Raw genomic sequence first — 25,074 nt, 5'->3', positions numbered from 1 at the left:
TTACATCGACTCCCAAGTCCAAGGCGTAAGCCGTTACCGATGGATGCAGCAAGGCGAGAGGGAGGGAGAGGGGAGAGGAGGGAAGGAGAGTGGGCTCGCGGCCGCGGAATTTCATACGACCGAGTGGAAACGCGTCCTATTTGCCTGTGGAACGTCCCGCCGAATATCCCACCCTGTTACCGTCGAGTGACTGCTGCTTTCTCATGTTTAATTCAAGATTTGGACGATGGCCGCGGCGCAGTCGATATACTTTGACGGTCGCTGTCTCGCTCAGTCTGCGCGCTTTTCGTCCATTTTCCTTTTCCCCATCCTTCGTCCATTCTCCTTTGCTCCTCTTCCTCTTCCGCAACCTGTCTCTCTTCTCCTCCTCTCCCCTCGTCTCGTCTCGTCTCGTCTCGTCTCCTCCTCCTCGTTTTACTCCGCGCGTATTCTGGCTGCTTTTGTCGTTCTTGCACGGCTCCTCCCGCTTGTCGACCCTCCTGTCGCGCAGAAAAAAATGACATTTTTCGGTCGTCGAGCGATTTCGATTTGTAGCTAGCCGTCGGAAGTTCGTCGTCGCGAATTGAAATGTCCGTGTTTGCGGACGAGCCGGCGCTCGTCGTGCCAGCTCGCGGATATGAATTTTACACACTTTGTAATGGTAAATCAATAAATCCGGTGGAAGAGAAAGAATTCCCTTTTGGACGGGACTCGAATCGCGGAATTAAAGTTTCTCGCATCTGGAGGACCCGTCGAATCCGTCGTTGAACTATCTGCGACGAGGGAAACTCCCACGATCGGACGAAACGGGAATCTCGCATTATTTCCCGCGTAGGGACCGATTAATTCCATAAGAATTTCATTGCCACCGTTTCGGTCCCTCCTCCTCCTCCTCTTGCCGTCCTCTCGAGCTTCGATCGCGGGATCTCCGATAATTGAAAAATAGATTCCACTGTGCACGCGCTCGCCGGGCGAAAGCGGATTCGCGTATGGTATCGGGAACTGATTACGCGGCCGGGAAGGGTAGGATGGGAGGGAAACATTATATACAGAGGGGGGAGAGAGAGAGAGAGAGAGAAAGAGATCTATGGAAAGCAAGGGAAGTCGGAATCCAAGAGAGGAAGGAAGAGAGGCAGATATATAGGGATGAGAAGGCGGGACGAACGGGTGGAAGTTTTAATTCGCAAAGTGCTCCGGCGTATCGTTAATTATAAGCAAACAGTGTCGGGTTTGGCCTCGCAATTAAAACGGAAATGCCCGATGGATTCTACGAGCCCCCACCGTCGCCGCCGCCGCCGCCGCCGTCGTCGTAATCGTCGTCGTCGCGACGACGTCGGCTCGTTCATTACGAGCTTCAATCTCCGACGTGCGACGTTCGACGGTCGTTAATAGCGCGCAGGCTCCTCCCGTCGATCGTCGAGAAAAATCGTCGCGCGCTGACAAAGACAGGCCCGAGTGGCGAGATTCTTTTTGCGAGTCAGCTTTTCTACGTTGTGCACCGCGCTTTGTCTTCGTCAAAAGAGTCCCCGTGCGGGACGGCGGGAGCTTTTTAAAGTCGATATACACAGGACGTCCCCCGGAAGTCTTACGCGCGTTTCTTCTCGATTATGGGCTCATTGGCCAATCTACAGTCGATGTTTCCTCCCCTTGCCGGGGGGGGGGGGAGCCGAGTCGCGAGCCTCTTTCTTTTTTTCCTCTACCGTCGTTTCCTTTTTTTTCGTTCCCTTTTTGCGCGCCAACTTTTAACTCCGATATCGGATACCTCTCTAACTTAAGCTCTCTTCTTAATTCTCTCGGAAACATGACTCACAATCCTCCTGCAGGTCGCAACTTTGGAGCGCGCGATGCACGCCAGTGGAAACAAACACACGTAGACGAGTAGATCGCGAACAAACGTCGGGGCGATTCGATCGCGAACGCCGGCTGATGATTTTCTCCCCCACGTTGAATTCCTCCGAGCGAGCAGAGCGCGCGCGCGCGCGGCTCTGACCTCTCGGGCTCCTTTGAAGCGAACGCACCGCCTGAAATTAATCGCGGCATGAGGCATCCCTGTTTGTTTAATTCCTCCTGCTGGAGCTTAAATAATGAGACGCTCAAGAAGCGGGTGTGTCGTTCCTCTTTCGACGGCATTCGCGGGGGTTAAATCGTCGGGCCCAAATTTCGCCTCGGAATGCTTCCCTCGAAGCGTGCTATTTCCGCGTTTTCCACAGGGGGTGTCTAAAAACACCCCGAGACGCCTCGCGTTTCGAAGCGGCGCGCGAATTTTGTTGCGCCGAGAGACAGAGTTTGCGATTCGTTCGAAATTCGTGCACGGCCGCGCGTGAGGCGCCGAAAAAAAAAAACTGTAAACGTCTCGCGAAACATATCTCACGCGGCCAGCCCCTCCCCCTTCCCCCCTCTCGCCCCCCCTCCGGTAATTCATCCCGAGCGAAATTTTGCTCCGCGCGCGACTATAAAAGTCAGTCACCCCTTCGCGACATCGAAGCGGCAAAGTACGTTCGGAAAAGCATCGCGTCGCGGAATATATCTCGCGGATATTTTCACGCGCAAGTTGCGCAACAGTCGATATCTCCCTGCGCGCGGGAGGAGGCGGGGCTGAGGGGGATGGAGAATACTGCGGAAATAAATCGGGCGTCAGTGTCGCGCAATTTATTGAGTCTGATATAAAAGTGTAATTGCCTTTGAATTATGAAACGCGCGACAAGAGGCATATTGCGCAACGCGCGCGACGCCTCTTGTGTTGCGCAATGGGGTAAGTAGCGGGGACGGGGAAGCAGGGGGAGGGGGGGGAGGCAGGCGAGGAAGGTATCGTGACGTGGAGGCAATTAAACAGAAATACGCAGAGCTCGTGTCGGGGCTTGGCGCGCGACCGCGTGTGACGTAATCTGAAAATCTTTTTCGCTTCCCGCCCCGCCCCCGTCTCCCCCTCGCCGTCGTCGTGATGAACGAGTGACTGCGCGATGAGCGCGGTAATAAGTGCGCACGAGGGTGCCCCGCCGAGGCTCTAATGAGTAACGGTCCGCGGAAGAATGTTATTAATGGATATCGTAGAACGCGGCGTGTTGCGCGTGCGAAGTGTTGCCGTGCGAAGATTGTAAGTTTTACGGCCGGTCGCGGGAGGGGAATAGCTATAAAGCACACTCTCCTACGGCCATTCCATTAATATCGTTTTGTCATCGGTATGGCTCGCAGGATTATGTTATTCTCGGCGTTCCGCGCGCGAGCGAGCGAGCGAGCGAGCGAGCGATGCTGACGTGGCAGGTTTCGCGAATTATGCGCCGTGAAATATTCCGGGCGTTCGCGGGAAACCGTTAGCCGGTCCCCGGCCGTAATAAACAGTCCTTTCGTTTTGCATTAATTCCCACGGATTTTCCGCGAGCTCGAAGGAACGACTCGAACCACATCCGCCCGCCCGCCCTCGCTCTTCTCTCACCGCGTAGATCCTGATTTCTCCGGCGCTCTCTCGGCCGCGGCGGCTCCGGTCGCGCCTCTCGCCTCTCTAAATAAATCGCCCACCCTTTCGCTGAAAATATATTTCCCGTAGGCAGCTGCCGCCGTTTGTTACTTGGAGGGCACGATTGAAACGCAAAGTTTCACATTGGATGAGGGCTGGTGATATGGCCCGAGGTAACTGGCCGGGAAGGGGTGAGGCTGTAGAGGATTACATTTCGCATTCATGGAATTCCATCGAGGCCGCGTAAATCAAAAGTTCGAGGGCGTGTATAAGCGCGCGGGGCGGGGTGAGAAGGCGAAACGAGTGGGACCGAGATCGAAGATGCCGGGCCACTACCACGTTCGTTCGCTCGCTCTCTTCTCGTTCATTCGCGTCCGTCGCGCATAACGTCGCGAGACTGTTTCTCTGTGCGTCGCTTACGCATCATTGCGCGATCCGGGAGTTGTTTTCTCTCTGTGCACGGCAATATCGTGGGGGACAATCGCGCGCGCGCGCGCGCGCGGGGAGGAGGGGAGGGGGAGGAAAAGCGCGAGCAGAAAAAGAAAGAGGGAGAAGAGGAGAAGAGCGACGATGACGACGACGGAGGCGAGGAAAAATCGCAAACGGCGACAATAGGATGATGACAAGGCGGAAGGAAGAGGGGGGGGGCGAGGAAATGCGCGTACTATCAACGACGAATACATTTTTAGATACGACAGGGGGATAAGGGAGCTTTATTTACCCCGGCAGGATCCTTTTTGCCTCGCGAGCGCCGGCGTTATCGTAGTAACGCCGCGATCTGCGACTTACGCTCGCGAGACAAAGGGTTAATCTTCGCGGCATCCCGTGGGGGGGGAGGGAGGATTTAGCATCGGCAGATAATCCGCGCGTTTAGCCCGCGCTTTTCAAATCCGCGAATCCGCTCGGATTAGTATCGATATAATCGGCGTCGGTTAATTACGTCCCGCTGCGCGCGCTTCGCGGCAAAATGCATTCCACACACTCGACATGGTTTTACACTCGGTCGACGGAATAACACACACACACATACACACACACACACATACACGACGGGATTATCGAGCGATTAATGGAAAATGCCGTCTTGCAGTATTAATTTTGCCCGGCGGATTTTTAATTAGACTTTGCGCAACGGCACGTCTTCTCTCCTGCCCCACTCCGGTTCACGTTGTACAGCCCTCGTCATCTCGTACAAATGGTCGATATTACGTCGCCGGCTCGTCGAGCCCACCCCCTCCGGGGGGAATTTCGGCGGCTACATCCGCATCTTTTCGGAGGAACTTTTTCACGTTCTCCGCTCCGGCAGCCCCGCGAGATCTTGTTTCAACTGCTGGATTTAGGTTTGCGAAAGTATCGTCGAGAACGAGAGAGAGAGAGAGAGAGAGGGAGAGATAGAGGGAGAGAGTAATGGTTTATCCTGGACATCCAAAGTAGACACGATAAAGTTCAAGTGCCACCTGACGAAAGTTTCAAGCTTCTCACAGGCTTCGCTTGGCCGGCTGGTCCCCGATACACAGCCGGGGAGGATTAAAGGCGGATTGGCATGTGCATTACTACCTTCACCACGCCTCTCCACTTTTCCCGGCTACACGATTTGTCCCCCCTCGCCTGAGTGGTATTCCGCCGCCGCCCGCGAGAAAGATCGCGAGGGAGGGAAGAAGAAGAGGAAGAAAAGAAAAAAAAAAACGAACGAGAGAATCGCCGAATTAAATCGCGATCGAGCGGCCAACGGCTCGCGAGGGCGCGCGAGCGTTTCCGCGAAAATGTATTAAAACGAGAGCCTCGGCTGGAATTTGCCCGCTGCAATTAGCGTATGATAATAAATCGCTCTCGCCGTAGAGACTCCACCCTCGTTCTTCATTCTCGCCGCCGAGCGCACGCGAGCGCACGCGAGCGAGCGTGTGATCGTTATACGTCTATAAAATATGATATTTAAACACCCTCTCTCTCTCTCTCTCTCTCTCTCTCTCTCTCTCTCTCTCTCTCTCTCTCTCTCTCTCCCCTCCTCCTCCTCTCTTTCTCACTTTGTGACGCGCGTTGATCGCGCCATATTGCGCGCACCAATGCACCCGCGGCTGGGGCCGGGTGAGAGGGGGGGGGGACTGGCCGCTAACAATTAATTTGATACGAGGCGAATTTCCGTTTCCGCGAAACTCGACCAGGTCGGCCAACAAACGCCGCGGCCGCACGACGGCACGTCGAAAATTGTCCATTGAATTATCGAACGATTAACGTCGTCGCATGTTACGTACGATGTTAACGCCAAAGGGCGCGCTGCTGGGGGGCTATGGCGGGAAGAGGGGAGGAGGGGGGAGCGAGAAGCCTGTCTTGCCGCCCCGTGAACGGGGGAGAGATTCCGCGAGGTCCGCCGGCAAGGCGTATTCGACCACAATGTGCGTCTCTATGTTCTGCTTCGAGAATTTGCGGTCGCGCGCAAACGCGTAATTAGTTTAAACCGAGTAACGCGGTAATTAAGCCGGTTTAACTCCTTTATCAAGGTGAAGCGGACCCACCGTCTAGCTCGTATCTCGGTTGTCTCTGCGGCTTCCCAGTTTATCCGCCCACGCCGTATTACGCGCACGTAACCCCCGCTCGCGCGCTCCTCCGCCGCCGACTTACGAGTGCGCGCGCGAGAGAGAGAGAGAGAGAGAGAGAGAGAGAGAGAGAGAGAGAGAGAGAGAGAGCGCGCTCGAAAAATTCTCATTCGGTGCACAGTGAGATAGGGGGATGAGCTTTTTCCTCGAGATCGCGCGATGTCTGGAAAAATGAACGGACGGACGGACGGACGGTCGACGCGACCCGCGTTTGCTCGTCGGTTTTTCACTGCGACGTGAGCGACGCAAGCTCGCGCAACTATCGACGAGCCGTGTCTTAAACATCCCCCGAAGTGACGTTTCACGAGAACGCGACCGCATCGGATTTCCCACCCTCCGCCGCGCTTTTCCAAATCTGCGCTCCTAGGAGCGCAGATTTGGCAGCGCCAGTTGCGGGGAAGCCCGACATTCGAGCGGATCGCTCGAATAATCCCTTGGAACGATCGAACAGAATGGTGCCCCGCGTCGTACATTCTTATCCTCACCCGCCGCGCCCCCTCAACCCCCCCTCTCCCCCCCGAATGAAACATCCCAAAATGAAACATCTTATTTCTCTTGGCTGTGAAATTCGGGCGGATTACCGCGCACCGATAACGGGATTTCCGACTCGGCGTCGTCGCGCGCGCGCGCGCGAGCGAGAGGAGAGCTCGCAGGGCGAGAGGGGAGCTCGCAGGGCGAGAGGGACGCGGTTAAAGGGGCTGGAAATTCTCTCGCCAGTATCGGAATTAGCAGGGCACAAAAGGCGAGGCAGGCGCACGCGGCCGTGAAACGCCGGTCGAAACGAGGAAGACAGAGACAGAGACGCACAAGACAGAGAGAGAGAGAGAGAGAGAGAGAGAGAGAGGGGCGCTGAGAAAAGGAAAGAGGGAGGGAGAGAGTATACGCTGGGAGAATAATACGTACAATGGCGCGCTTAGACGGCAGGCAAGCAATTCTGGAGATTAAACCCGGCCATATCTGTAATTGACTCTCCAGCACATCCTTGGCTTTTCATTATTCAGACCCGCGCCCGGGCGCGGGGGGGGGGGGGGCCGAGGCGCCGAGACTTTTCCAGTCCGCAGCGAATCCCCGAGAACTCGCGCGCGCGCGCGGTCCTGCCGATTAGCATTCGCCCGCAAAGACCGACGTCTTTGATCTCTATCACGTCTGACGGATCGCCGTGGTTCCGATAACAGGTCTCAGACTCTCTCATTATCCGTCGGCGAGAAAGCGATCCGGCGTTTCCCCGGCGCGACGTCGCGTCGTCGAGGGGTTGGCGGCCGAGACCTCTCGCCGAGTTCTCGCGAGACAATCGGCGATTTTTAACGAGCCGAGACAGCCCGACTCGCGCGCGCGCGAATTCGATTCGACGGTGACGAGCGAAGCTCGACAGGAAACCACCCACTTATGGCGGCGGAGCATTTGCATCGCACGGTCGCGGCCGTCTCCCCTGCGGGGGTTCATAAATTTTCACGAGAAATTTTATGAGCTTTATAGCGAGAGGGGCGCACGAGTTATATCGTCGTCGTCGTCGTCGTCGTCGTCCTCTTCCTCCTCGTCCTCGTCGTCCTCTTCCTCCTCGTCCTCGTCGTCCTCGATATCCAGTGACACGTCGTTTAACAAAATTCACAAGCGGCACTGTTGTACCGAGAGCATCGAATTTCGATATTCCCTCGTGCTAAAGCACTCGATAGAGAGAGAGAGAGAGAGAGAGAGAGAGAGAGAGAGAGAGAGAGAGAGAGACCATCCTTTGTCTCACTTACTGAACTGGTCTAGGGTACGCGAGTGTCGACACAGAGCCAGGCGTGTTTAAACCGCCCGTCCGTGTTTTTCCTGTTGCAGGTGCCAGGAATGTCCCGTGGTGAAGCCTACGTTCCTCTGCGGCAGCGACAATCGCACGTACAGCTCGCCGTGCCGTCTCGAGTACCACAACTGCATTCACCATACTTCCGTCCACATCGCCTGCAAAGGTTTTTGTCCGTGCAAAGGTACGTAGAGGAGCACCTCGCTCCGCGTTCACGCTCGTGTTCGCGCGCGGCTTAAACCGGGGAAATTGGTTTAATCTCGGACGCGCGCGCGCGCGCGCGGCTTAAGGGAGAACTCCTGAGCGCGGGCTTCGAACAGTTTCGATAAGTCGCGTGCGACTGACGTGCGATCGTGCGGCCGTTACAAATGGCCGCTGTTGCGGCCAGGGAAGAAGCATCCCCCCGAGCGAGCGAGTCAATCAATGGCCGTTCGATTCTTCGCGCTTTTCCGCGATGAAAGACCCTCGCCGGGACTGATACACTCGAATCCGCGAAGCCGCGATTTTTCATCATTTTCGTCCTGCGATGCGAAGTGCGTGAAAGTGCGAAAGCGCGAGGAAGTCTACCCTCGCAGACTCTCCGCGACGATAGACGCGAAGGAGGAGACGCGGACGAAGGCTCTATTTGTTATCGCGCATCTTTCATCTCTCGCTAGAGCTCTCTCGCTGTGTGTGCTGTGCTGCTGCTGCTGCTGCAAAGGGGTTCTCCTTTAAGGGCCGCTTCACAACGGCGGCGGCGGGTATAGATAGATCCGCAGACAGCGCTAATATTCAAAACGGAGGATCGAGGATTCGCTTATTGATAATTCATGGAATTACAAATGCGGATGTTGTGCCGAATTGGCAATACAGCCCGACCGTGAACCTGAACAACTCGAGCGAGTCGTAACATGCATAACGAAATAGCAGTCGCAATGCGCGGTTATGCAGCGCGCGGGGTAACGCGGCTCCCGCGTAGCGTTTTCGCTACGGGAGAAGAAGTTAATATTCGAACGCGATCTTCCTCGCCCGGGGGCTGGCGGGGGGAGGAGGCGGGCGGTGGCGCGCGGATAACGGATTAAAACGGCCGAATGAAATCTCGGGGGGTGGGGGGGGATGGTGAAAACGAATTACGCCGGAATTACAGAGAGATTTGATCGTCGCGACGACTTTTACGACGCGCGGGAAATCCAGCTGAATCGGCGATCGCGGCGAAGACGAAGCCAAGACGAAGGAGGCGCAGGAGGCGGTCACGCGACGACGACGACGACGAGCTGTAAAACGAAACCGCGACTTGAACGCACGAGAACAATTAGTAAGCATATTCGCATCCTGGAATATACGCAGAGAGTTTCACAATGGCGCGACCCGCGCGTTTGCATCATGCTCCTCTTCGCCCCGACGACACGCGGACCTTCCATGAATATTCATAATTGGCGGTTAGAACAATAATGCCGCTGTGTTGGGCATACAACGCGATGCACCTCGGCGAACGTCGGGCGAATCGTGATTCACCGTTGACGGAAGAATAAGCGAGATTAAATTCGCGGATCGGCCGCACTCGGTATTCGCGGTTATACCCGAAGCTCGTCAGGTCAGAAAAGCACCGGTGTGTGTCTCGGAGTGTGCGGATTTTCACTCATTGAAAATTTACATCAAGCTTATTTCGGTGCTCATGCAATATCGATGGCTGGCAGCATTAAGGATGGAAATACGGGAGAATATTTATAAGTAACCTACCCACACATACACGAGCATCAGCTCGACGCGATTATTATCTCATGGGGCGCGCACGTTGAGATAACGCGGATGTCGGAAATATCGTCGGGATCGTTGAAGCCGAAAGTCCGAACGCGTTTGAGATTGACATTGAGACAACGGGACGCGCGCGCGCGCGCTGTTAAACGCTTCCCGAAGCGTCGCGATCGTCCGAGAAACAACGAGTCCAGCGTATTCTTCCAGGGAGAGAAATCTCCCTGGGTTCCTGGGAATTGCTGTGCACACAACGCGCGCGTGCATTGTTTCTGAAGCGTGATACATTGGCCGGGCAGAGGTGCTTGTTCCGTGAAAAATTTATTATTTTGCCAAACGTCCGGAGTCCGCGCAACGGCGCGGCGGCGGCGGCGGCGGCGGCGGCGGCGGCACAAAACGTGTTTGAGCTCGCGTCGCATTAACGTACAAAATAAAAGAGAAAATAGCTGAAGCGGATTTCACTTAACGCTAATGAATATCAACGAGCGCGGCCGAGCGAGCGGCTCGAAGCACACGCGGAAAAAAAAGCCGCTGCAGCGGCTCGCCAGCGTGTAAGCGGTGATTGAATTCTGCAGGGTTGCATCGACGCGCGATCGCGCGCGCGTTTTGTCGAAAAATCATAACGCCCGTCGATTGCGATCGATCGCATCGGACGCGGGCATTAATTTTCGAAACGGCCTATTTCCCCCCCTCCCCCCCTCCCTGATGCCTGATGAGTGGCCATTGATTCGTGTATTTCATCGGGAACGCGGCGGAATTTTTATCGACCATTTTGTAACATCGTCACAGCGCTCGCTCGTTTTAAATCTTAATGCGGGACAATAAAAAAATTATCGCATTTTCACGACCGAATAGTTCGGGACGTACGCGCCGAATGTCAATGCAATTATCCCAGACAGGCCGTGTCTGTCTGTCTGTCTGTCTGTCCGTCAGTGTATGTGTGCGTTAGGCCTATCGCGTTTGCGGTCGGACGATTCATTGGAGGCCGGAAAATTTGCCGCAAAACGATGCGGCATTGTACGACGTAATTGTGTTTCACTCGGCCGACAATCGTCGAGTTTTCATGCCGAATTGAATATCCTTCGAATACGCGATATTTGTAATTTGCCGAATGGTTCGCCATCTCCCGCCCCGGTTCCCCGCGCACCGTCCCCGCGCGGGACGACCCTCGAAATGCGAAAATCGAATCGTAAGTGCAGCTACAAAACAATGTAAACTCCGAGGCGAATGACACTTTTCGCAGAGTGTTATTCATTCTCTCTCTCTCTCTCTCTCTCTGTTTTTTTTTGTTTGCAGCAATTATCTTTGCTCTCTCCTTTTGCCTATTTTTTTTTTTTTTTTTTTTTTTCGACACTTTGTTCCGCTTTTTAATTCGAGTCCTTGAAAAGTGCTCGCGGCACAAAAATTTTCCCATTTTTTTTCCGCCAACTGAATCGACGATATATTCGACGGCGCGGATCGACGTGTCTCCTCGTCGCGGACCCTTTGCACTTCGCGAAAAAAAATCGTACTCACCGCCACCATCGATAACGATCGACGACGAATGGACCGACGAACGAACAAACGACCGGGGGAAAGTGAAAGCTCGGTCGCCGAAGAGCACAGTTCGGCTTTTCGACTGCATTTCTGACGTGCAATTTGCCGGCAGTCACGCTCGAGTTGATTCGGGCTAACGAACCAAGTACTCTCGACGTTGCGCGCGGGACGAAATGTAATTTCGCCGCGACTGCAATCAATGTGTGCCGTGGTAAGAATGTATTAATCGAACGAAATCTCTTTCTCTCCCCCTCTCTCCCCCCCCCCTCTCTCTCTCTCTCTCTCTCTCTCTCTCTCTTTCTCGCTCCCCGCCGTCGACAGGCACCGATCTGCGAACGTATACGAAGAAGATGCAGATGCAGAGGAAGAAGGGTCTCATGGGCAAAATGGGTCGCAACCACGACATCACCCTGACGCCGCGCGACTTCAATTACGACAATCATCACTACCAGTACCTCAAGTACTCGAAACGCGGCAAGGTAAGTCTCGCTCGACCCTGCTCGTCCTCTCGCCTCTCGCGAAAGCTACCACGGCGGAAATATCGCGCGAGCGAGCGGCGGGGAATCCTCGGCCTCCGTGCCGCATTTGACGGCTCGTGATGGTTATGGGTTCTTCAATAGAAATGCGGTCCTCCCGTCGCTCGCTCGCTCGCTCGCTCGCTCGCTCGCGCGCGCGCGGTATTGCGCGACACGTTCGTGTAGCATTTACGTAACAGCGTATGCAGCTGGTAACGTGGCGTATAATACGAGCGATATGTATTTGCGCGGCTGCCTCTCCCGATGCGTGACTTATCGAATATGTGATACGCGCATTTCGCTCTCGGCCTCGACGGCGCGCGCGCGCGAGAGCGCGCGAGAGCGAGCGAGAGCGAGCGAGCCGTCGATGCCCCAGCGAGATCTATTATTCACAGTCTCGTTGTATGTAAATTATTCCACGAGATTAACGGGGAAGCGCGCGCGAAAAATTGGCGCGCGTCAACAAGGGAGGAAAGAGCGTGAAAGAGGGGACGAAATTCCGCCGATCCGGAACGGCACGCGCGCGTCACCGTAATCTTTGAAAGTTTAATCAAGTTCAGACACGATATTGGTACGAGCGAGGCACGCGCGCGTATATCCGTTGTTGTTTATTTAATAAATGGCGGTCGGGTTTGGCACGCCCGGTACTCCCGGGCAGTTTGCGGGGAAATTGGCCGTGCGGAGTTGGCCGCTTCAAGTAATAATGATAAACGTCAAAGTTGCCGAGACGCGAGAAGCCGCGGCGCGCGGCGCGAGAATCGATGCGCCAGCCGGGCGGTCTTACTTTCCGCGCGGAATATGGGACAGCGCGGGTGTATATAGCTCGGCAGGCAAATTATTTGCGGCCTGAGTTGTGATTTATCCGCGACGCTTTTCCTCGCCCGGCGGAATCCCATAAAAATGGATCATGGCGCAAGCGATTCAGGGGAAACATTTCGTTCGTACTTTATAGCTTCGCGCTTCGTTACTTTGCACTCTTTACAGATTTGTGAAGTAGCTGGGCCGCCGAGCGCGGCGGCTCGTTTTCTCGTCGGGCTCTCTCTCCCTCTCTCTCTCTCTCTCTCTCTCTCTCTCTCTCTCTCTCTCACACACACACACACACACAAATCCCGTGCACGAGGTCAGGATACGTCTGTCGCGACGCCGTCATATTACGCAACTACGTAGAGAAAGAGTTTCTCGCCCGAGATGGGCAGAGCATGTTCGAGGTGCGCGCGCGTCACATTCTCGCGGGGGGTTGATTAAATCAACAGCCGGCGGAAAGATTCACAGCCCACTTCCCGATGGATGTACACAATTATTCGCCGAAGAATTTCGCGGCCCCGCTGCGAGGAACGAATTGTTGATTCCATCACACTGTTGTTCGGAGCGGCTAGGAGGAGGGCGGGCGGGCGGGAACGTTTTTGCTCGCGTTAAGAACAAAGAGCCTACATATCACGTTTGCGGTACTAGAGCGAGACGAGAGGGCCAGCCCACCCCCCTTCGTGTAAATCACACGGCGGCGCTCCCTCGCCCCAGGTCGCGCCTCCGCGGTACGATTTCTCGCCCGTCGGCGATTATCGATCCGACCTGAGGCAAGCGCCGCTACTTTCGTCACACAAGCGGAATCGCAAGGTCGCGGGCACAGACGTAATCGAGAGCCTGACGTAGAGACCACGTCGTCGTCCTCGTCGACGCAGGCAGGCGTCCTGAGCCGCCTGTGCGCAGGTATTTTCGCACGGCGGCGCTCGCCGAGGTGGAATCGATGACCCGAATTGACGACACGGGCTTATGTATCACGTAGAGGCGGGGGCAAAAAATCGCAGACGGATCGGACGCATTTTCTAGTCTGGGCACGTGAAAGGACTTTGTCGCGCGGCGCACCTTCGCACCGCGCGGGACCACGAGAGAGAGAGAGAGAGAGAGAGAGAGAGAGAGTCGCGTACCCGGGACGTGTAAGACGGATCTGGAGGACGTTTGAATTCGGAAACACGTAGCGGTGTCATGCGCGGAGGGATAAGATATGGTTTAGAATTTGCAGAATCTCTCAGCAGTCGCGAGAAAGAACTACGGCCGCCCGCGAGGGTGTTCGCGTTTCCGCCCTTCTCCGCGGCTTCAACGTCGCGTCAGACGCTGAATTTCCCCTGCGCTCCTCCCCCTTTACGACTCCTTCGCGAGAAAGAGAGCAGATCCTTGCATTATCCAGGCATTAATTCGGTTCTTCCTTTTATATCCGCGGTTACCCCGGATGTTTCGCCGCCGCGCCGGGACGAGAGGACGCAGAGACGCGCGATGACGCGCTGTAATAACGTTGCTCCTAAATTGATTCGTTTCGTGCACGGTTTTGCGGTCGATGCGTTTTATCGATACCCATCGATAGACGAAAGAGAACATTTTCCGGACGCGCATCGCTCGCGTGTTGGGAGAAGAAGAGGGAAGAGGGAGAGAGAGAAGGAGAGTGCTTTTCGCAATATTGGTTACACTCTCTCTCTCTCTCTCTCTCTCTCTCTTTCTTTCTTTCTCTCTCTCTCTCTCTCTCTCTCTCTCTCTCTCTCTCTCTTTCTCTCGCTTCTCATTGACGTTACAACACAATTATTCGAGCTATACAGTTGAATGTTCCCCTCCCCCCTCTCTCTCTCTCTCTCTCTCTTTGTCTTTTTTTTTTACAGCGTGTCTTTTGCCCCACGTGAAGCACTTATGCGTATCACGTCGAGTACTATTCACCTTCTTTGCACGCTTCCCCCGTTTTCGCGATCTTACGATCTCCCGGGGGAATTTATGAACGTAGCTTCTCGCGCTAAAAAGCAACGTCCAATATTGTAGCTTCCATCGCCTGCAGCTCGCGCTATATCCTTCATCCCGTTACCCGTGCATTACCGTTTCTATCCCGCTCGTCGATAAATACAGGATGTAACTTAAATGTGAATTTAGGCTAGCCACAGAGAGAGAGAGAGAGAGAGAGAGAGAGAGAGAGAGAGAGAGAGAGAGAGAGAGAGAGAGAGAGAGAGAGAGGGAGGGAGAAAGAGAGAGTACGTTGCACACCATGTAGGTGAACGCAGAATACGAATCATTTACAAATTCCGTCGTTTTATAAAAAAAGGCCCAATCTTTTTGTGGAATGTTTCCGCGATTTAAAAAAAGAAAAAAGTAGATTTTTTATTTTTTCTTTGTTTTTAAGAAAATCAGAATATTTATGAAAGCCAAGTTTACAAATATCATGCTTAAACAACGATTCCAAATAACAGAGAATTTTACATAAAGCTACAGTGATTAATTCGCCGTTTATTGAGTTTCAGCGATTTCCGGGGAATTTAATTTGTTCGCGTAACGACAGGGACCGCCGAGCGTATTTTCCATATATCTCTTATCTATCTATATTCCTGTTTTGGAAGCCAGAGAGCTGTTCGGTTAGCAGAATTTTGATGCGGCGGACGTACTCCAGAAATTTCGTGGATGGAAATAAGACAAGGGGATTATCGTGAGTCACGTAAATTCGACGGATAACTTTAAATAATCTAAGCTCTGCTAAATAAAGCTCCGCCGCTCGTTCCCCCGGCATTGTTCCGCCGTGTTTCGGACGAAATTCTACTACCGCGGCTCGCGCTTAATTCAACCATTTCGCAGTTAATTTCCACAATCTGACGTGACCGCTCGTGACGAGAACGCTATATGAAAATCGAGATTGGAATCTATATTTGCCATATAACATCACGATATCGACAAATAGAACGCCACGACGGTTCCGCAAACCGATTTCCCCCGTGCGTTTCGCGGGCGCGGGGGGAGGAGGGATGCTCTACATTTTTCCCCCACGTATCCCAAAATCAAAAATTTCCCGAAAACTCACGACACAAATGGAACGAATCGAACGCGCAGGCGGCATCGGGGAGGGAGGCACCGGGGTGGTGCGGTTCGATTGACCGGCACATTATTTTAATGGCGGTGCACGTTATATAGGCAGTTCGCGCAACAAACTCTAGCGCGAAAGCCGGTCTAATTTATTTCGACTCGTTCCCGCGCTCGCCCCGGCCAATTATCGCTACACGCCGATGCAAATGTGCGCGATATACGAATCGAACGCGTATATCCGCCCCGGACGGCGATCTCGCGAATTAAATTTCGGCTAGCCGTTAACCTCGACCATTTACTCCGCCACTGGAAACACAATTTTAAACTCTCGTTTGCAAATAAACATGGGCCATGGCATGCGTGGCCGGCGGCGGTGGCGACACTCGCCCGAATAAATTCTTCTCTCCCGCAAATTACTGATGGTGGACTTTGAAAAGAGTTATGTATTTATGCGTGACCTCTCGCAAATTGCGCCCTTTGTCGTCCCTCTCTCTCGTCATTGTCAAAGGAGATCTTCGATTTTCGGAACTTTCCCCCCACAGTTCGCGCGGCGACCTGCGCGATGAAAATTTCCGCAGAATTCGCCCGTCGCGAATAATACAGTTTTCCAAATCTAATTTCACCCGCGCGCTCTCTCTCTCTCTCTCTCTCTCTCTCTCTCTCTCTCTCTCTCTCTCTCTCTCTCTCTCTCTCTCTCTCTCTCTCTCTCTCTCTCTCTCTCTCTCTCTCTCTCTCTTCTCTCCCGATCGAACCGGGGAGCAACTTCCGCCGTGAACTCGAATGAATCCGCCTTTCAGTTCTCCAGGGCTCCGTTCATTCGTTCCCGATATTAATGACGCGGGGGGTATTCTCGTGGCTTCGTCCCTTTCTCTCTCGTCCTCTGCATCTTTCACGAGCGAAGACGCTCCGGCCACATACGATTTCATGAAAAATATATCTCTCGGTGAAAGCGAGAAACACCCGCCGGCGCAAACAGTAGCGAAAACATTCACCGGAGGATCGCGTCTAATGGAAGAAAAATAGGGGACGCCGAAGGGGAGATCGTAAATCTGCTTCGCTTCAATAGCCGCCGGCTAATGGAAATCGTGAATTAACTTGCCCGGCTTTCTCTCGTTAGGTTTCTCTTAATTAATTGCGATTACGTCGTATGTCGCGCAACAGTCCCAGCCGCTTATACGCGGTGTACACACATATCCGCGCTGCGAAAATCCTTCGCCCCCTCCCCCCCCCCCACCCCCGCCGACTTTGTGAATAATGCAATTCGCGCACGGCGTCGTTGCTCCACGAAAAGTTTTTCGTCGATGGTAAAAGTTAAAGAGCCCGCCGCTAAATAAAATATCCTTTGTTCTCCGACTGAAGGAGGAAGAGGACGAAAAGGAGGAGGAGAAGGCGCTGCCGCGGTCGTGTTGGAAAAATTCTCCGCCGAGTTCACCATCGCGCGTCTCACCCAACAAAGGGGATTCTCTCTCTCTCTCTCTCTCTCTCTCTCTCTCGAATTATCTAGCCAAGCGAATCTAAATATTTGGACAGGACTTTTCCCAGCGTGCCCGTCAAAATATTATTCCGCTTTAGACGCACGCGTGCTATTTTCGCGATCCCTCCGCGATAAAAGCAGAGCCGGCCGAGTCGGGCCCCGCCGCGCCGCGGCATTATTCTGATTCGCGGTGCGTGCCAATCGAAATTTCGACGTCCACGATAACGCGTCCACCGCGGTGTGTTATCGTCGGCGGCCGTAATCGCTGCCTGTGTTTCTTCGAAATCCCAATCCGCCATCGTCCGCGTATTTCGGCGCACGCCACATTCGCGACGCACGACGCAACGTAAAGCGGCAAGCGCGCGCTCGCGCGCTCACTCGATGTCATTATTCCCGCCAACAAGAGGCCCCTGAACCTTGATAGAATAGCACTTGAACGCTTCAATACGTTATTGTCAGCTTTCGAAATAATCGCTCGCGAGCGGATACGAGCGAATTATGCGCGGGAGACGCGCCGATACCGCGCGTGATTATCGCTATTATACAATAAATTCGATGGCCGGGCGATATATTAATGCGCCCGGGCACTTTATCGCGCGGGCGCATGTTAAGTTGAACAAATCCGGCAAATTGATTTCGCAAATTATAAGATATCACAAGATATCTCGCTCGCGAGTGGTGCACTGATAGAAAAATATAGTTGAATTAACTGTAATCTCACTATATTTTATAGTTCATTTTGACGTCAACCATATTTTTATAGTTCGTCGAACCTGCAGAATATACCTGTAGAATAAACACAAATATATAGTCAATGATTGTCTGAAATAATTGTTTGGTTACTTTTACCACCATATGTAGTAATTTCTCATTCACAAATATAGTGAGATTTAATATTCATATAGTTACATCTGTCATCATTTAGCAAATATTCTGATAATATTGACTATATCAAAGAGTTACTTTACCTACTTGTATCTACTATTTGTATCCACACAATAATTTTAATTTAACTTACTATAATTCTTAGTAAAAATATTATACGATTGGTTATACTATACCTATATCGTAATTATTACCGATATTATGATAATACTTACGATAATAAATATGACATTTCGGACTATAATTTAATTACTATGTCATTACAGTTCCAAATATCATATACTTTTCTCTCAGTGTGTTATCCCTGTGTGTGCGTGCGTGTGTGTGCGTATCCGCACGAAAAATCATTCAATGTATCTCTTTCTGATCGATCTGAAAGATTCAATAAGGAGAGGAGGAGGCGGTTTAGGATTATCGCCGTTAATACGGCCGCTCCGATACCGAAGTTTTACGCAAACCGACTAATTGATCGTAAAGCCCCGGGCCTCTGGCCAGAAATTTCACCAGATTACGAAATGAAGCTCGGCTTGGTGGGGAGGGGGAAGAGGTATTATCGAAAGCGTTAATTATTACGCTTATAATCCGGATTAACCGCTCCACGGACGTTTACGACATTTGCGTGCAAGATGGAAGGCCATTAGCGGCTCGCAGCTGCGACGACGATTGCGAGCAGCGATCCCAGTCAAGGGTTAATAGACTCCTCCTCGCGCGGTCACAGCGGGGGTCGCATGAAATATTTTGCGGCGTGTAACATCTCGGGGGTGGACTCGAAGGGGCGAGGGGAGCCGAAGAAGAGGCGTTTACGTTGAAGAATGACGTCGTTGTCGCGCCGCGGCTGAACGCGCGATGGGAGACAAGCGGCGGGACCGTAAATATCATTTCGGAAATGCGGGGGATCCCCCGCTTTTACGAACTTCATTATACCGCCGGCTACCGCTATCGCTGTTTTATTAATGTATTTTTTATGCGAAAATTGCGCCCACACAGAATCACATTCTGCGTTTTTACTTCGCTGATGTGTAGCGTGTTTTTTTTTTTTTTTTTTTTTTTTCCGACGGGGATATAATTTGTCTCTCTATTTCTCCTTTTTTTTTTCTCTCGTTATAACATTCAAAATGTTAATTTCGGCACACGCGGGGCCCCTCTGATGATCCTTTTACCGCACGATTTATGAGTATCCCCCCGTCGGATTTTGCGGAATTACGCGGAAATTTGCAAATTTCTCTTTCTTTCTCTTTCTTTTTTTCTTTTTTTTTTCCACCGCGACTCGGCGAGCTTTATAAATAAATGCCGAGCGATCACCGAGGTCGCGCGTGCGGTGGTATAGGATAATCGAGTGACTTCGTTCCGACGTGATCTACATTCCCGCTCCTGCCTGCTGCTCCCCGATACTTCTCGGTATCGATTACGACACGGTAGAAACATTAACGTCATCGTCGTCGTCGTCGTCGTCGTCGTGAACGAAGGTCTCCCGCGACCCTTCCGCGTCGCATTCCGGCACGACATGAAGAATGTAGGACGATAAAACTGAGCGTGTCTTTGAGGGTGGTTATAAGACACCGCTTCCTGCCAAGCCAATCTCCCCTACCCTCGGCGCTGGTACCCTGGTAGCGCGCCATAGCGCTAATATCACAACGCCTCTGACCTCCTGGCGGGAGCTTTAACTTTGTAGGTCGCGGAGGTATATTTCGGGGCTGTCTCTAGCTCGATATCAGTTACATCTTTGCCGCTTTGTAACATTTGTTCAGCCGTGAATATCGGGTTGAAGCTTCGTTGCGCCATGCTAAATTAACTTATGAGCATGCCGTCGATGTGCTGCGCGCGTATAGTTCGAGGATAGCGATAACGCTGTTCCGGGGGATGGCGGTGCCTTACCTCGGCTCGTGTGTATTACGCAATGCACACGAGACGTAACTTCCACGCGCTCGCATATTGAATTCGCGTACGGCTTCCGTGATAAAATCTCGCGCGACCCTTTAACCGACGAATACCGGGCTTCGTTATTTTCCTGCGCTTCCGGAAATTTGTTTTAACTCGATCTGTTTTGTCTTCCGCGCCTCGGAGGCGCTGCAGCCGCCCGATTTAATTGTTAGACTCCGAGCGAAGGAGAGCACAATTGAGCATCGACGGCTCTTTAAGGGCACTTGGAGAGTCAGATTGCTGAGAAATCGTGCTTGTTTTTGATAATATTTTGTGACGAACTGAATAAATGTGCAAGAATGAAAATTTTAGGTATAGTTACGCAACATACGAAGAGTAGAAAAATTTTGTTCGTTAACAAATACTCGTATAAATATGCGATATATATAGCTGAAATATACTCTCCTTTTTTTTTTTTTTTCAAGTTATCGTTTTTGCAGTAGTATCTCTCGGCTCTCGGTGGTCCGGTCAGAGCGAATTTTAGCTAGAAATCTTGAAGAGGCTTATCATTATCCGGTAAACCACTAGAAAAAAAAATCGAACAAAATTAACAAAATGGCAGCTATTATTAGGAAAAAATCCAAATTTTTCAGTTCTTTTACAATAAAAAAATTAATATCTCGAAATGAAATATTTTGATGTAATTGTCCATGGTTCATCTGAGAGCCAGATGAACAAACATAATTGCTTTAAAATTTCAAATCGATCCGAAGCTCAGTTTCGGAGAAATCACTGCAAAAAGTTGAACAATAAAATTCCGAGAGAAACGCGTTTAAAATTGAAGTGGACGTATGTTTATATGAGTATTTGTTTAAAAACAAAATTTTTCTACTCTTTATATGTTATATAAATATATGTAAAATTTTCATTCTTGCACATTTATTCAGTTTGTCACAAAGTCATTATCAAAAACAGGCACGATTTTTAATTAAAGCGCCTTAAAAGCGGCGCTTGCTGTGCGCAGGAATTTATTATTTGGAATTTGTTTTCTCTCGCCCTCTTCCCTTCATCGCCGTGTAATCATTCACCCTGATAACTCGATAGAAGACTTCATTACGGTGCATCGATTGCAAAAAATCGATGCGAATCCGTAAGACTCCGACAAGATCAAATTAAGACGTGAGAAAGTGTCGCGAGGAGTCGCGAACTTGAATGGCATGCAGAGGCATACAATCGATTGATGAAACATCACGCGAAGTGGAGCACGAGTCGAGTGTCACTATCCTTCAGAGGAATATCTTACTCTAACGCGAGCAGGGGATGAGGAGCTGCGAAGGGGAGCGTAATTCGACTCGGGAAATCTAAATTTAAAACGTTTCGCGTCGCGCAAGCGGACGAATTACCGTCGTGCCGCGCGCGCGCGCGCGCGCGTCCGACTGCGTCTATCCGACACTTTATGACGACAATTACCGTCTCAGGCTATCTTTGCAATATTTATCGGGTCTCGACTGTCGTTAGACCTCTCCGGCCGCGGATCGAATTAAACCGCGCTCGCGCTACGTTATCGTCGTCGTCGAAGCCGAAGACGCGGCGGCGGCGACGGCGCCGCCGGCTCGCGCTCGGCTCGTGTCTCGTTGGTCTCGCGCGACGTTCGCAGGTAACGTTATTACCTGCTCCTCGTCTGCCGACGCTTCTCCGTCGATCGATGGAAAGACGCTTCGTCTGGGCTGCTCGAAAATACGGCAGAGAGACAGAGACAGAGAGAGTGTGTGAGAGAGAGAGAGAGAGAGAGAGAGAGAGAGAGAGAGAGAGAGAGAGAGAGAGAGAGAGAGAGAGAGAGAGAGAGAGAGAGAGAGAGAGAGAGAGAGAGAGCCACCACGCCACGCACGGGGGGGGGGGGTTATATAGCCGACCAATGAGACGGGCGAGCTACGCTCGGGGGATACTCGTCGTCGACATCGCGGAGCCCGGCATTTGGATTCCTGCGCTTCCACAGCGCGCGCGAGAACGGAAAAGAGAAGAGGAGGATCAATTTTTATTTCGAGGGCCGGGCTTAATAAGGGATGCGTGCATAGACTGAGATTACGTCGGCCTTAAGGAGAGACCCGCTGTCGAGGAGCCCTGCCGACGTATTGATCCCGAGGAATACACCTCGGCCTCCGGGATATGATCCCTCGAATCGCGTCGCGGACGCGCAATTCTCTCGTCGCCCGCGCGATTCTCGAACCGCGGCTTGTTTGGCTCACCCTGCGACTCGTTTCGCTGCGTCGCTCCAGGCGATTAGCGGTCACGTTCAATGAACATACGTTTTATCACGCTGCGCGAACAATGTGTGCGTTCGCGATTACCGTTCTAATTCTGTCTGTCGACGTGCAGCCCCCGCAGATGCGAGATAGAGACGCGAGTGGGAAACGCGAGCTGCGAACTGAATTTCGCGGGAGGACGACTCGCGGTGTCAAGCCGCGGCTAATTGAACGGCATTTCGGACTGGACAGGAACCTTCCGCGCGCGACTCAGCCTGCGGGTCAAAGTTGGGTCATCGCGTAGGACGCTGCGAGTGAAGAGACTCGCTTTAAGCTTTAGCGTAAGATATTACCCTCTCGAGCGACGCGCCTCAGGAAATTAACACTCATACAAAGCGAGAATATTCAAATATACACACATACACACACATATATATATATATGCATAGATACAGAGGCTTTGTCAGAAGTCGCGTACGTTTTCTCGCCGGCTGCGAGTTCTTGGGCGAGTTTGAGGTCGAGTCTTCCCGGGCAAAAATTTAATTGGATTCCATCTTCCTTTTCGCACTTCTTTACGCTTTAATGTTAAATATCGTGGTAATGAGATCTTCAATTAAAATTCCACGCGCGGGAGTAAAGTCCGCTGAAATTTTTATCTCGGGGATGCGTAGGACGGCATTATGCAGTGCCGATTGATATTCTCCTCAGTTTCGAGAAGTTTCGTTTATCTGCTGTGGAGGCGCACCGTTCGATTTCATCAAGTAATTCCGACCGCGCGAGGATAATATCCGTTCGCGCTCCCTCAACTTTTGTATAAAGGCGAGATAAAACATTCAGAAATTTCGCGAGATTTGATAAATATGCATTCGCGAGTCTCTCGGAAGCTGCTTAAAGCACCGGTCATGAGGCGTCTGTGGAAGTGCAGTCTGCAGGAAGGCAACGCCGTTTGCGGGCGACAGGAAATGCAGTAATTTTCTTAAGTCGAGAACTACGAGAGCGCAGATTGTTAACGAAACGTTATTCCGCGCGTTATTCAGTTTCACGCGCGACGCGCCTTTACGAAATCTGCGGGAAATATCTATTCGATAAAATAGAGAACACATGCGTGCAGGAGAGGGGGGAGGGAGAGAGAGAGAGAGAGAGAGAGCGCAGAGTGTAACGTCTGGATTCCCAGCTGGAGATAATCCTGGATCTCCTCGCGTCGGCAAGGACTCGCGTATGTAGGCGGTCTCAGGTTGCAGCGGGTATCCTGGTCCTTCGAAAAGGGTTAAATCTGTTTGAACTCGCAAACACGCGTTACGCAAACACGCACGACAACTTTCGGTTGTCCCCCGGCGGAGTTTGACGTCTCTCTCCGGGGTGGGGAATTTAACGTCGTACAAATGGCAAGGCGCGCGCGGGCTTTGTGACGCGAGCTGGCAGACGAGGTAAACGAAGCGGGCGAAACGGGAGATTCCACGCGCGGTGGACTCCGCTGTAAGAATGGAATTCAACTGGAAGCCTCCCCGCAAGCTGCGCACCCTAATTATTAATTACACCCAGCGTATCGTATATCAGCGCCCTTTATGACAAGTTAACGCGAAACTTCGAGTCGCATCCGGCGCCTAATTAAACTGACTCAATAAAATTACGCCGAGCTGTCTTCGTGTTACGCCTTCGTCATCCACCCTCTGCCGTGTCCCGCCCCCCCCCCCCCCCCGCACCGCGCAGCCGCTGAAATTTCGCGCGCGTCCTTGGTCCATCGCAGTATACGACCGCTTCGAATTTTCCGCAGGCACAAGGGATCTCCCGCAGGACTCCATTCTGGCGAAATTCAGATCTCGGCGAAAGTTTCGAAGCTGCGAGGCGTTTGCGTGAATTTTTTTGCATAAGGATTTCGTCTCGATTTAAAAAAAAAGAAAAAGGATCAGATCTCTTGCATTGTCGCTCGGGTCAGTACGGAGATTAATATTGATTATCGTAGATTAATATTTTGTCACTTCCCCGTCGGGGAGATATCGTCCGTGAAGGAGTCTCGTTAAACTAACCTAAGGTCCGGGTGAACGGCGACTCCCTTGCATTAATAATCATTTTTACGGAAAGGATCGTTGCACACGCACGCTTCGTCCTTTGGCGTCGCCGCTTTCCGCGAGTATCGCGGATTTTTCGTCCGCGCGGGATATCCGTTGCTGGATAATTCGCCCTCACACGTCAACGTCAGTCCGGCCGTAATTAATCGAACCCCGACCATTGAGGTTAATGTACGTGCGCGCGAGTGAGAGGTCCGACGATATGATTAAACGAATTGGCAATCGAGAGATCATTCAACGGTTCCAGTAGGCGCGGCAGGACGAGAATGACAGTAGAGAGCGTTGATTAACGAACTGATTGCAGCTAACGTAATTAATTATTAGCCCCGCGCTAGTCGGGCGGCGGCGCGGCGGCGCGTCGCCCGAGATTCCGCGCGCATCGCGGCGGTGATCGAACGAACGCTGCATTTTGCCGCATCCTGCGCGTCGCTTAATTCCTTCAAACATTTATCCGCCCGAGCCGATTCGCGAGAAGACTCGCCTGGCCTCGGAAGAATCCCGTCGGATTGAACGAGTTGCGGCGCGGGTGATCGACAGCGTAATAAATAAATGGATAAACTTTTGGTTGGGCCAGGTTGCCGAAGCCTTGTTAATCTCGCAATCAAGGGATCCGGCTTTCTATTTTCTTCCTTTTTTAATCGCCGTCTGACCTTTGTCGCGCAATTCTCATCATCGTTTCACGGGAATTGAACGGGGATTGCGCTGTACACGCGTCGCATTGATTTATTATTAAATTCTACGGGCAAATGGCGGGAATTGTCGTATTTTAAGAGCTTGCGCCTCGTGTTTACGCAGCATAATGCAGCAGAAGATCCGTCATTATCTGGAGTTTTACGGTATCCTTGTTTAAATGCGCTACCAAAATTCAATCGATACGCTGAATAATAAAACGTCGGGAGTTTTAACCGGCCGAGGTCGCGAAACAACCAATCGTATTGGTCGCATATTTATCGCGGTATAAACGAATCCCATAGTCTGGTTAATTATCGGAGAATTACAATAACAATATGATTACTGTTGGAAATTTATGGCGCGGGAAATATTAATGAGACGGCATAATGTTTGCCGAAATGCGACATTGCGGCGGGAAAAGTGGGCTATCCGGGGGAGGGGGGGGAGGGGG

The 25,074-nt window shown here is 52.1% G+C and overlaps 1 protein-coding gene across 2 annotated transcripts in view; it reads left to right on the top strand.

The window, feature by feature from the left end:
* Window positions 1-25,074, top strand: part of Cow (Proteoglycan Cow) — a 124,961-nt gene that overhangs the window by 94,995 nt on the left and 4,892 nt on the right. For both annotated transcript variants that reach the window (XM_025305371.1, XM_011139670.3), the window contains exons 5-6: window positions 7,849-7,994; window positions 11,399-11,556. In XM_025305371.1, coding sequence (XP_025161156.1) covers window positions 7,849-7,994; window positions 11,399-11,556 — 304 coding nt within the window. The remainder of the gene's footprint in view (window positions 1-7,848; window positions 7,995-11,398; window positions 11,557-25,074) is intronic.

This window comes from Harpegnathos saltator, unplaced genomic scaffold (assembly GCF_003227715.2).
Source record: "Harpegnathos saltator strain DR-91 unplaced genomic scaffold, Hsal_v8.6 scaffold12, whole genome shotgun sequence".
NCBI classification, from domain to species: Eukaryota; Metazoa; Arthropoda; class Insecta; order Hymenoptera; family Formicidae; genus Harpegnathos; species Harpegnathos saltator.
Note: the sequence above shows the minus strand (reverse complement) of the source record. Positions and strands in the feature narration are given on the sequence as shown.